The sequence below is a fragment of the Hylobates moloch genome, unplaced genomic scaffold (assembly GCF_009828535.3).
Source record: "Hylobates moloch isolate HMO894 unplaced genomic scaffold, HMol_V3 SCAFFOLD_4, whole genome shotgun sequence".
NCBI lineage: Eukaryota > Metazoa > Chordata > Mammalia > Primates > Hylobatidae > Hylobates > Hylobates moloch.
This window is the reverse complement of record NW_026652279.1, coordinates 172,087,717-172,101,298: the sequence shown is the minus strand read 5'-3', so window position 1 is coordinate 172,101,298 and position 13,582 is coordinate 172,087,717. Positions and strand designations below refer to the sequence as shown.

The 13,582-nt window shown below is 44.3% G+C and overlaps 1 protein-coding gene across 17 annotated transcripts in view; it reads right to left on the bottom strand.

The window, feature by feature from the left end:
* ARHGEF7 (Rho guanine nucleotide exchange factor 7) overlaps nucleotides 1–13,582 on the bottom strand; it is a 190,833-nt gene that overhangs the window by 25,930 nt on the left and 151,321 nt on the right. For all 17 annotated transcript variants that reach the window (XM_032151319.2, XM_058438074.1, XM_032151317.2 and 14 more), the window contains 5 exons: nucleotides 11,852–11,974; nucleotides 5,650–5,788; nucleotides 4,814–4,873; nucleotides 3,921–4,067; nucleotides 1,927–2,013 (listed from right to left, as the gene is read on the bottom strand). In XM_032151319.2, the coding sequence (XP_032007210.1) occupies nucleotides 1,927–2,013; nucleotides 3,921–4,067; nucleotides 4,814–4,873; nucleotides 5,650–5,788; nucleotides 11,852–11,974 (556 nt within the window). The remainder of the gene's footprint in view (nucleotides 1–1,926; nucleotides 2,014–3,920; nucleotides 4,068–4,813; nucleotides 4,874–5,649; nucleotides 5,789–11,851; nucleotides 11,975–13,582) is intronic.

The following is a 13,582-nucleotide window of genomic DNA, read 5'->3' as shown; positions in this document are numbered from 1 at the left end:
GAAGTGAACACAAAACAACCTGGCGCAGCTGACAGAAACCACCATACATGGTGGCCCACCAAGTCCTCAGGAAGAGGCAGTGGCGTCTGGGCTGCGCTGCCTGGGGAGCACTCCATCAGCTGTGGAGCAGCGTTCTGCATAAGCACCTCCAGAGGGAAAGCTGCTCAACCGGTGTGGGGAACGTGTCCCCACAGAGAATGGGTGGCAGTGCCACCACCTGGCAGGGGCTCAGACCTCCAGCAAGTAAGGGCCAGAGAGGCTGCTGATACTCTACAGTGCCCAGGACAGTCTCACCAAGCCACCAGCCCCTGGCCATGAATGATCCAGTCCAAAACGTCAGCAGTGCCCAGGCAGAGAAATCTCATCCTAAAGCATGGCAGGTGGAAGAGGAGACTGCTGGACACTTCTGTGGCCAAGCGTATTTAAAAAATGCTACACACTGTGAACTCCTTTCCAAGATTCATGATGCATATAAGTACTTTAACAGCTGTAAGTCCTACAGAAAATGAAACCGCACAACTGTGTTTAACCTAGCCCATCTGAACATCAATGTATAGAACACTATGACTGCGGCTGGACCGAACGCTTTTTAGCATCCCCCAAAGCCAGTGTTCTAATGGTAGAAACGGATACTGATGATACAGAGACCATGGCTCACCACTGTGCTGAGAATGGAAAAATAAAATCCTGTTGTTGAGATGAGCTCCAGCAGTCTGTCAACACATCAACAGCAAAGCCAGTGTGAGCACCAGCCACACAGGCAGAGACTCAAGCCTGCCACGAGAAGCCCCTGTCTCCAGCCACTGGAATGAGATTCTGGGGATATAAAATAGGAAGCCAGATAGTGCTGACCAGAAAGGACAGAGATTTAGGTTTATCAAGGTCATTTAACAAAGAAGTAGCTGCTAGTTTGGGGGGAAACTCTAGCGGGCACTATCTTAGCCACAGATCACCTCCCTTCAGCAGTGGCCTTACGGACTACAGCCTTATCTTCCTGAGTCTGTGCCTATATGTGATTCACCAATTCTAAAGCATGTGTTTTGGAGTAAGCGTATGACGACAAGTCCTCTCTGGGTGTCAGCAGAGCCTCTGTGAAGGCACAGTGTCTGCTTAGGGTTCTCTAACTACCTCGCTGGGCCAACACAAAACAACACATGCTACAATGAAATGCAACCCAGAGAATACGAAGTGGCAGCTTCTGCTGCAGTGGTTACGTGGTGACTGGCCAGTCCTCAGAAAGTTGATGGGAAGGATATGAGCCTCTGTAACTTCACAGAAAAAAAAGAATGAAACCTGCAAAGTGCATCTACTAGACAGACAGCAAAAATACCAGCTCCTTCATATATCACCACTATAAACCACTGTCGCAACAGAAAAGGCCCTGCTCACCCTTGCACCTCCTTCTCAAACCTGCTTTCACGTTTTCTCAAAGAAAAGCAGGGAAACAAAAATGGAAAAGGTTCAACGATCACACACTGCTACTTACACACTTATATCACTTTCTATTTGCTGATGCATTTGGGCAGTGCCGTGCCACTGACACAAGATCTTAGTCTACACTACCCCACTAACCCACAAGCCCTAGCTGAACCCATTTCACAGAACAGAACTGTAACAAGGAGGAGCAAGGTATTTTGCATGAAATTACAGAAGGCAATGACAGAGACTGACTTGTGCCACAGTAGTCTGTGTCCTTTTGAGGTTGCTCTACAGTTTATACTTCTTTCCTGTTTTGAAATTAACATAGGATATACTTGCATAGTCACAACGCAACAAACAGGAGCTGTACGTCGATATCTGAACATACAGCACTACACACACAGCACATACACAGATAGATACATGTAATATTTAACACAAAATTCAAAGCCAGCCTGAAATTATCCTCAGATCCACAATAAAATATAAATTTAAATTGTGTTTTACCTGATAGATAAAGCCACTCATCCTAGGACTGGCAGACAACATTAGCAAAACATTTGGGAAGAGTAGAAGATATCTTTCATTCTTTTCCTAATACAAAAAAAGAAATCCAAAACATTTCTTAAAAAACATCTACTTACAAATGTGAGCACAAATACTTCACTTATTTATACTAGGCCCTATGAAACATTACATGATATTTCTCGTTTAGGTATTTCTATCAAGTTTTATCGGGTAAATTAAATGGAAACAATTACGATAAACTCTGTATTAAGTCTTAACATATGATTAAGACTGAGCTTTAACATATAGGTAAAGAGACGGACTTCTAAATTCTTCAAAAAACAAAAGGTAAGAAAATAAACTGAATCATCAAAAGATCCTGGACTCACAATTAGCCTGTGTAACATCTTGAAAATATATTTGGTTAAAGAGTTCAGCTCTGTGATTAACTATTTTCAGGTAAGCTAAAATTTTCTTTTTCTGGTTCAGAGAAAAAGGAGAGAACCTATAAATTTTAATGGGGTCGGGGGAACAGGTGGAGTCTTTAAGCTAAAGAAAGGACAGGATAAAATGTTAAAATCAATTTTGGTCTACTAATAATTCCTGGCACTTCCCAAACCTCCCAAATGTCAACTCAGTGTTGTTTTCATCCACCCCATAAACATCACCTGGTTTACATCAGACTTAAAAGTATTATTTATGTATTAAAAATCATTTGCTTCAGTAAGATAAAAGCCAAAGAGATCATAAGTGAAAGAAAAAAGCTCCTAAGAATCCAAAAAGTGACCAAAAAAAAATGCCACAGTCCTTTTCACATGTTGACATTTAAACTACGGCCCAAAAAAGTGAAATCAGTCCTAGGAATTAGTTTCCTCAAGTATATTCCTCAGAACATTAGGCTTATGCAAAGCACCTTGAGAAAAGAGTCTTCCGTACTTTAAAGAAGTCACTGAGAACGACTTGCTATATTCCCCTCTTGAAGAATCACAACATACACTGGGAACATTCAGAGCCAAGTCTCTGAGGAGTCTATCATAAAGAATCTTTTCCACCAATTACGTTCAGTCGTGATCAGAACCACTCTGAAGCATTTTGGAGTAACACCCACCAGTGTTGTGTAGATCTAATATTATAAAGAACACACTTTGGGAAATGTTTCCACAGATTCAAGTTTAAAAGAGCATGACTCAAAAAGAAACTTCTTCTGAAAAGATGTGAGGTTTTTATAATCATGGTTTCTTATGGTACCCAAACTACAAGACTATGTAGAAGGGGTGATATTTTATAGGTGGAAAGGAAAACACACTGTAAGTTTCAAGTTTTAGTTTTCTTATTCTCCTTGGAGTCTTGTGTTCAAAAATGAGTCATTTAGCATGTTTTGATCATGTTATTTTTGCAGAGGTAGAATAAAATTCAAAAAGAGGTGCCTGTTTAGTGACCCACTGAATGTACGTCAATGTAAATCATGAAATAAACTGCTCGATTTTCACTTGTGTGGGTGGTTATGTCCCAAAACTCTGGGTTGATCTCTCACTTAAACCCGTAAGAAAACTGTGACCCCCGTAAGCATATGTCAGCTAGCGTACTTTCACAGGAAAGTATAATGACCCCAAAGCATTGACAGCGGCAGGTCCCTGTGAGAGTGAGCCTTGGTACAAAGTTGCTGGCCAGATAAGCGCATACAGCTCCGTGCAGATGTGTGCACAGGACTCCTGCAAGTCTTTCTGCACACTATCTATCCTTCAGTTCACGTGGGCTTCGGGCCACAATGACTTCAGCTGGATCAAACTGGTCAACAAGTCCACACTCAGCTCTAAGCCTCTCTAACACGCCATAAGCCTCTCTCCTGTGTCAAGAATAAAAAGTAGCTCACAAATTATAAGATAGAGCTTCTATTAGATGTTTTTCATTGCTTGAGATGCCTTTAAAATCTTCTGCTACGAGCTCCTGAGAGTGGGACAGAAACCCTGGTGCGTGCACGTGGGCAGCAGTACCTCACTTCCGGCACACTGAATCAGGACCTGCGACATGTAAGTGACGTTGCCCAGAGTTTTAATGTCATCGCCCTCCCAGTTCCGGATGGCTTCCGTCAGGATCTGCAGCTCAAGCTCTTTCCTTTTCCGGACTTCTTGACATTGGGCCTGACAGACACAGAACAACACTGTTAACAGACAGAAACTTTCAGAATCTTAAGTTCTGGCCACATTGCTTTGTATCATCCTTAAGACAATTATTGCTTTATATCTTACTTCTTCAGACAGATAACTATTGAGCGATTTGCTTAATTATACAGAATTGATGGAATTGAAAGTATTTGCTTAGAAGCATGAAACCAAGTCAAGAGAAGCAACACACACAACTGCTCTGGAATACTAAGTATTATTTTAGAAAGATATAGAAGATTTTGCCACTTGTACAAAAAAGAAATGTGGACAGGAGAAGAACTGTATTTTCATTTTGGTTTTGTTCGCATTTGCCAATATAGAAGACTGAAGAGAAGAAACAGAAAGTATAACTTGTGCTATAAAATAAGGCACATATTTCAAAACCAGTTGGTAGACAACACAACAGCAGAAAAAATGGAACCACCATTGTTCTGTTTTGCAATAAATCATTACAGACAACATGAATGAAGGGTAAAAAAATGTTTTAAATAATGTAAAAGTAGATCTAACATCAATTATACTGTGATTTTAAAAAATTTAAATAATTATTCTATCATAGTCCACTAAAAGGAGTTTACCAGCCATAGAATGCCGACTCTGTTTTTCTTTCATGTCAGCACAAGTCATTTTTTAATCATTTGACTTTTTCAGTTGATAATTCTTTTACATTCATTTGTCACAATAATGTCTGGGGGAAAAAAACAATATGCTTAATCACTTACTGAAAGGTTTTTGAAGGCAGCCATAGATTTTTGAATATCTTGTCTATCTGTATGATAATCCTTTGAGTAAAAGAAAGATACAATTAGCTTTCATAAGGAAAAGCTTTTCTTAAAAGGTACTTTCTACAGACCAGCTTGAAACTTTTCTAATACTTTTCAACCCTTAACATTCCCTCTTCCCCTCAGCATTAAAGTGTCAGTCTTTCAGAAAATCATGAAGCCATTAGACTTAGGGGAAACATAAGTTGGAAGAGAACAGTCACGAGCAGCAGGGGTGGGGAAGCCAACACTTGCTTCATCAATAAAGTCTTATTGGAACACTGCCACGGTTCACATGCAGTATGTAGAACGGCAGAGCTGTGTAGCTGTGATGAAGACCCTACAGTCTGCCCCCTTATAGAAAACGTTTGTCAACTCAAGCCAAGAGAGTAACTTTAACCCAAATTTCTGCTAGGCTGCAACCTGTTATTCAAAATTAAAACAGCACAATCATTCATTAAATGACTAGTACAGTATTACCCTATAACCTATGCACACATTGTTTGTAGCTGGATGATCCAGATAAGACATCTCAACACTATCTGAAAATCAGTTCTCATGTTTCAGCTTTTGGAAACTTTTCAATCAGCAGCAGTGGGTAAAAGAGAGATAAGGGTAAATGTTTTTTAATAGAGCTGGAATAAGGAGAAAAACATAATATTTAACAAAACTCTTTGTAAACTCTGTTGGTTCTGGCTTCTAAAATAAATCATGAATAATACTTTCTTTCACAGTAAGTCTGACCATGCCACTAACCCTTGGTAAGGATTCTGAGTAAGAGAATGAAAGCGCAGTACCTCCATGTGTCTCTCGAGCTCTTTGAGCAGCGTAGGGTATTTATCCAGGCGCATGAAGGGTTTGCTCAGGCCCGTGGTCAGCACGAGAATCCCAGGGCTGCTGGCACCTTTGGTCTCCATGAACTCCCCCAACTCCTCACTGGGCAGCAAGCGGCAAGAGAGATGCTTGTGGTTAGCAATGAGAGACAGTGGCGGCTCTCTGATCTCCATGAGCAACAGCCAGAATTTATGAAACGTAAGTGTTGCTTTTAACGTCTGGAAGGCTCCAGCTTTTATCCCAAATCTGCGCTGCTCATCTGGAAATGTCAAAGGGGACACTCACCCCTAAGGGGTCCCGTTCCTGCTCTCATATGAGCAACAGTAACTATACACAGCACAGGATGTGTGTGTCTCCACGAGATCCTACTGATGGCGAGAGCCCTCCAGCACACCAGTGCCATGCAGACCCATCCAGTGGAAACATGCACACTCAGAGCCAGAATGGATTCCAACAATCTCAGAGTCTCAAGGTGGTAGAACAAGGACCCAGCTGCTCCGGTAAAGAGCTAGAGCATGCTGACGGTGGTCATCCCCAGACGTGAGTTCGTCCAGCAAGCAGGCCCCACCCATGTGCTGCCAGCACTCAGCCTGGGAGCAGGCAATGGCTCTTGGGGTGAGGAGCACGAGAAGCAGCAAGAGAAGAGAGCAAACGCTGATTTAGGCTTCAGAACTTCAAAAGCTTTAAGTTTAATCCTCACAAAACGTGAGGAAGGAAGGGGTCCCTGTGTGCAGACAGCGAATGCTGATTTATGCTTTAGAACTTCAAAAGCATTGTTACATTCAACCCTCACAACACATAAGGAAGGAAGGTGTCCCTGTGTGTGGACAAAGAAACTGAGTGCATATCCCAAAATTAAAGAGTCAGAAACAAGTTTTGGAACTTTCTGTATTCCTCTTTCACCATCCCCTTCACGGGGCCTCGCCTAGCGTTCCCTACAGTGGGTCCTCATGTGTGTCATCTTTGTCCTCAGAGTTTCCATGGCTGTGGCAGAGGACATGGGCAGGCTTCTGGGGGGTCCAGCTCTTCATCCACGTTTGTTAAGGCTGACAGTCACCCGACCGCGACGCCCCTTCACTGGCGATCTCTGAGGTCTTTGCCAGGCCCTGGGTCTGCTGTCCCTCAAACCGCATGTGCCATCAGTCCACACATCTGACAGTGTACAGCCCACAGAAAGGAGGGGAGGCAGCACCAGTGCTGGCAGCCAACGCCAGGTCCAGACCAGGATGACTACTCAGTCACCACATCCCATCCAGGAGACCCAGGTGACCCCCCCTCCATCACCACGCCCCATCCTAGGAGACCAGGGTCTCTAGTCAGCAAAGCTTGGTTCAAATGATACCCATGGCACTCATCCTAGGAACAAATTTTCCTAGTCTAGAAGTTTTCCCTTAAAAGGAAAAGATACTTTTATATCCTCATTATGTAAACGATGTCCTAAAATAAATATGAAAATCCTAACAGCAAAACTGAGAAACAAGCCAATTTCTGGTTCTGGTCTCACAGGAGCCTCCCACTGCCCCACTCCAGCCAAGCTGGCTACTGCCAGAGGTCTCGGGGACAACAGAACCATCGAGGGCTCCCAGGGAAAAGACAGACAGTGTTCAGGCTAACCCAGAGGAGACTGAGTTCACAAACAGTAAATATTAACAGTTTCAGAGAGTTCAACCTCAACACAGCTTCCCATAAGGAGGACTGAGAGCCAGGGTGGTGCCAGCCCTTCCCGCTTCTCACCCTCCTTATTCCATGTGGATCCCCTGCCAGGGCAGCCAGGGATAATGTCCTCCAATGAAACCAATTCAAACACCATGCTGAAAACCAGTCAGTCACTAGGAAACCAGCCTTCCACTTCCTAAGCACATAAGACCTTCCGAGAAGGCCACTTACATCTCAATGCTTTCTACAAAACCAGGGTGGTCTCATTAACCAAGGCCAGGGTGCTGTCCTATGCTGCGTAAAAACAGTAACGATGTGGGTGGAGCACCTCTGTCTGTCCTTGCCAACAAGAAATACTTTCAATAAACACATAGATATACACACTTAACAGGTATTATCAATACTAAAGCAAGTATTTTTTATAAAAAAGGGTCATGTTGCATATATCCACTTATAAAAAATTATGACGAGAAACATTTTATCAATTCCATATATAAGGCTTCATAATTATTTCTGTAAAGCTGCCCATCGTGTTGATGCTGTTTTAAAAATTAGTAGCACAGAAACTGTCAGAGTACTTCCGAGTGTGTGTATGTGGTGTCTGTCTTTGTGAGAGAGAGCACGCACGCACAAGAGCAAGTGCACTTTTGTGGGCAACAGACAACTCAGCATCTTTTGTCTATAACTTTGTGCTTTCCAAAAATCATTTCCTTGAAACAATCCCAGGCTGGAGGTTACTGAAATAAAGCACAGTGCTATCTTCAGGGGCCTGCTGTGGGTAACACCTGCACAGCAAGGTGTCCTGCTCACCGTGCAGGCTGCATTGACATGAGCCCATGAGCACACCGCATGTGTTCCTATCATTTTTAAATATGGACACGTCCTCTGCCTTCTTTCCTCAACATCCACCTTCCCCGGGGAGATGGGTGGGGAACTGAAGAGGGTCCAGGACAGACTCCTATCCGCTGCAGCCACTATAGCCACTGTCCCCTGCCCCCTTCTCTGCTGGGGCAACAGTGAGCACTCTGTGGACAGCAGGACCACAAGGACAGAGGAGGAGCCACAGGACTGCTCACCATGCTGGGCACCAGGGCAGGCACTCATAGACATCAATGCTCCAAACATCACTGGGTGGGGCAGACCTACAATTTTGCAAGTGATACAGAGGCCAGCCTGCATGAAGGCCACTGCCCACACCATCACTGCCGTCAGAACAGCTGACGCTCTGCACCCAAGGTGGACCCCTGTTATGTGGATGGCATGGCCGGCCCCTCTGACCATGGACAGCCTGTTCCGCACACACATGTCCCTCTACTCCGCCCAGTTCTTACTCAGAAGTGCTCCTCTTCCTACTACTCACTCTATGCATTCCTAAAGCATGAATAGAGTGACATGAGGGCTTCAGACAGGAGCAATTTATATTTTACCAACAATTCTCTAGGTGTTAGAGAATTTATCAGGCAGTCCCATGAAAACCAAACTTTATGATACTAAAAATATATTTCAACTCCTTTAAATGTAATTCACATAAGTACCTTTTCCACCAAAATAAGAATCAAAGAAAAATTCATTCAGGTCATTATTTATATTTCAGGGTTACCTGTGAAATTTCCTAACTATGGTACGGCAGAGAAAAATTAACAAAACAACAGAATTACCCTCATCACCACTCCCTCAAAAAAAGCCCTGAAGCCAAAAAAGTGAAATGTGTGCAAGCAAAACTCCTTTTAATATCCACAAGACACTCTTACAATGCCAGAACAAATACAGTTAAAAAAGAAATGAAATTTTGTAAATGTTTGTGGATCATCGTTTTAGTTTCAGTTTGAAGTTAAAAAAAAAAAAATAGTGCCATCATAAAACGAAACAGCTAGTTACAGCTACTCTGACCAAAGACAGCTCTTTCAGCTTCACTTCTGCTGATGCCAGCAGCCCGTACACAGTGGGTCTCCTCAGTCCTTACTAACACAGTGCTGTGGGCTGACGGCAGCCACAAAACACATGCAAGCATGGAGCCAAGCGCAGAGGAACAAACTGCTGGGAAAAAAATCATTTTCAAAGACTAAATTATGACACCCATAGTTCATTCAAAATAGCCGGCCATGGACAAGTGTTGCCGTCATCACCGGACACCGCAGAAGGTCTGAGCTGCTAAAATGGTCAGAGTTGGCATTCTGCGCTCGCAGGGCTCACACTTAGAATTTAAACCCAAGTAACACAAGGACAGTGCGGACGCAAATAAGACTTTAAACTTCAACCCACTACACTTGAACCAATCCTTAAAAATTATTCCACAGCATGAGCAGACTAGTCTACCCACAGGCGTGGCAGCTTAAAGACCATCACACACGTGGAAAAACCGGCAAGAGGAACAAGAAAGAATTCAACCACAAAGGCAGGAGGGAGGAAGGAGCCTTGGCACAGGGAAGCCTGACCCCAATTCACTGCCGCGCTCTTTGGGGTGGGGAGGAATCTGTGGCCAACACGGCGGAAACTCTCGTGGCGCAGGGACCTCGGGAGGGCACACAAGCTTCATGTTCCACAGTGGTGGCACCTGCTGGCTCGGGGGACCTTCCTCTCGCTGCAGCTCTGACTCCCAGCACTAAAGCAACAGTGACTTGCCCCAGGGCTGCTGTCCCAAGCAGGCCCTCCGCTGTCCCGAGCCTGTCCCTCCACTCTCTGGGAAGCCCTGGGAAGGAGGCACAAAGACTCTCCTGACTCAAAAACCCACCTGTATTCTTTCTTCCAGTTACTTCAGGAAAATGCTACACGTACATTAAGACCTGACAGACACACTCGTTAAGGTAATAACAGAGAAGAGGATCAACGCAGCGCTGACACGCCCGCAAGCACCGCTCTTGAATGGCTTCGCATTTTAGGAAACTAACAGTCCTAGTGACTTTCAATGTCATCTTTAGGACAGGTCCCCAGAAAGATGAACTTTCTGTTCATCTTCCTCATCACTCCATCAATAATTCTTGAAGAATTTCCAGAGATAACAAATGTTAACACTTGCATTGCGCTTTCTGGAAATCTCATTCAATGTATAAATTCCCAGGGGTAGGGGGAATAGCGCACAACTGGAAACACGCTGGACGCTTGGAGGCGCTGTGGACACTCCCAAGCGGGAGGTGCAGAGGGAGGGTTCTTTGGGTTTTCCTTTTCTGCGACTGTTGTGAGTTCTAACTTCCTTTCCTTTCACTGCATTGTTCAAGGCTGCTGTTTCCTTTCAGGGCTGCAGATGCTTCAGTTAACAAATAGGAAGTTCAAAAAATCTTAATCCTTTTATATTTGAGCACACCCAGGAAACAGTAACTATCCAGGGTCTTTAAAACAACAACAACAACAAAGAAACAACAGAAGACAACCGAATATTCACTGAGCATTTGGCGCGTTCACCCTGACCTGACCTGCTGACAGTTTTAGCTGAACGCTCATAACATCCCTGTGAATGAGTTCCTTCAGGAAAGGAAGCTGAAACCCAGAGACTGCAGTGCCTGAAGGGAGCAGCCAGAGCCAGAGCTGAGTCCACCCTGCTGCCATGTCTGAGCTGTCCTAGACACCCACACAGTGCCACACCTGAGCCCCAAATGTGCTTCTAAAGAGGGAACCAACACCTGTTCACTGACGAGGCTCTAAGTGGAAATGCTCGGTTAAGCTGAAGTTAAATATTTAAGTTAGAAAGACAATGGCATTTATCTTCATGCTACTAAAACAATACTTTTTCCATTTATGGGTTTCGAAAATGTGTGAATTTCTGTTTTCAAAAGAAATTATGAAATTTTTTCTAAAACATTAATACAAATCTTTGTATTAATTTTTTGTAAAACATTAATATAAATCTTTTTAGAAGCAGAAAGTGAGCCTCTGAGCTCTCTCAGCCCCGGTGTGGTCTCCTCCAAGCCAATCCTCCAATCCTCAAACAAATCAATTCTTAACACTCACTAATGACCGAGATCTTCCTCAATAACTGGAACAGCTGAGAAACATCTTCCTCCAATTCGCAGGAAGCAGACACTGTCTTGCCTCATAAAATAAGCAAAACATCTGTGCATTCTCTGTTGCACTTGTTTTTAGTTTCAGGTTGAAAAGCTAATGGTCTCCAATGTAATGTTTTGTGTATAAAACCTAATATTAATTTGAAATGAGATACTTTCTTTTACAGCTGATGTAACTCGGGCTCATGTACTTCCAGTTTTAAGAACTGAAATATGATTCCAGGACCCCTAAGCTTGTGGCTACACCCCAGAACACTTACTAACCCCTTCAACCTATTAGCCAAAGGGCTTCAGGCTGTAAGGAAGACATCAAAAAGATTTGTCTTTTTACAAAAATACCATCATTTTAAAGATTTCTTACCAGTACTTCTCAAGCACTAATTTTGAAGGGTAATTAAAATTCATACCCTTTAATAACCAAGGGACTATTAGCATCATACTATTTCATGCACTATTTGAAGGACACAGAGCCATCCACCCTCCCCGTTGCCCAGACGCCTAGCGAGTGCACCTGTGTTCCGTGAGGACATTCACTGCAGAAGGGTGATTGGCACAATACGTGAGGTACAGGGTTTTCATCTGGGGCATCAGGTTTAAAAAGCAGCCTCCGACTCTCTGCTGAGCTTCGGGCAACCTGGAGAAACGCGACACAAAGGGAAATAGTCATCAGTTTTACAGACAGGACAACTGCTAACTGACAGACATATAATACTCTGAGTAAGGAAAACCTCCCTCTGCACCTATCTGTGAAAACAAGAGGCCCCGATCCCAGCACACACGTGTTGCTGCCTTGAGTCTAGCAGGGAGAAGGGGCGCCCAGAAAGCAGCTCTGCTGCCAGGTCCTCTCCAGCAGCATTCGCACTGCACAGCATCCCGACCAAGCCTCAGGCCCAAGCTCTTTGTGCAGTGAGAAAAACAGATGTCACAGGGCCTTCAGCTTTGCATAAAATAAGGAGAATTATTGAATGTGGTTATTCAGTCTGTGGGTTTTCTACCAAAGCAGCAGCATCAAGACTAACAAAAAATACAAAAACCATCTTTCCCTTCAGGTTAGAGACTAGAAAGCGAGCCCACCTATCAGTTGCCTCTCCTCCCCAGATCCACAGCATCCTGACAGTTAACAGGCTTTTCCAAGAAGCATAAACTCACGAGAACAAAAAGAATGAGAAAGAGACGACCAGAACCAGCACTGGAAGCTGCATGAGGGGTGACGAGTCAGCACAAGCTGCAGGCATCAGGGTCCCTGGTGGTGCCACCTCAGTGGCGGGTGTGCCTAACGGGGTACACGCTCACCTCTCCAGACCTCAGAGTTTCTGGAGGACGCCAGCAACAACCCGGAGCAGGGGCACGTGTGCTGAAAACAAGAGACCCACGTGAACTCTTACCACCTTCCCTGCACCCCAGGGTGTCTTTGCTCCCCAGATACCCACAATATTACCAGAAGGATTACATCCTCCTACCTAGGGAATGGGAGCCAGAGAAAAAGTGACCAAAAACATGAACACCAGGGATTCCTACAGAAAACAAGAGTCAACCAGTCCCAACTCTCGGACAGCACTTCCAAAGTGTTTTTAGTGTGCCAACCTTAATTATAAGAAGGCATGAAAGGACGACAAATACATTTGCCTAAAAAAGGGGGGGAATGAAGGAGCAAAGGGGAAAAAGGAAATATGATAGTCATTCCACATCAGAATGAAAGTTCCTGATACAGAAAACCAAAAATATAAGCAGAAGTCAATCAAAGAAATCATCACACGACTAAACAGAAAGACCGCAAGGCACAAGACCGAAGGTGTCCACGAGCGTCGGCACGGGCCGAAAGAAGACCAAGGCCCCAGACAACAGCAGTCATTCGGAAGCCCAGAAACAAGGATGCGAAGAGCTATGAGTGAGAAACACCTGTTCACACCAAGAATGAGGAACAGCATGGGGCTCCTCAGCACCAGAGCCCAGAAACACTGAAGCACCCCTTGAAACGGGGGTGGAAATCGCTTCCTCTAACTGTCTCCACCTGAGTCAACCGTGAGCACTCACATGGATTAACTGCCTCGCATGCACTCGCTCCTCAGGAAGTTCCCAGAGCAGGTACTTGACCAAAATGACAGAGGAATGCAAAAAAAGGGAAAGACGTCAGCATCCAACACAAAGGTGGATGGAACCTGGGAATAGGGTCCAGGCCTACAACTCATGGGGACACTGCTTCTGCTCTGCCATCCCCTCCGATAAGCACACGGCCTCACTC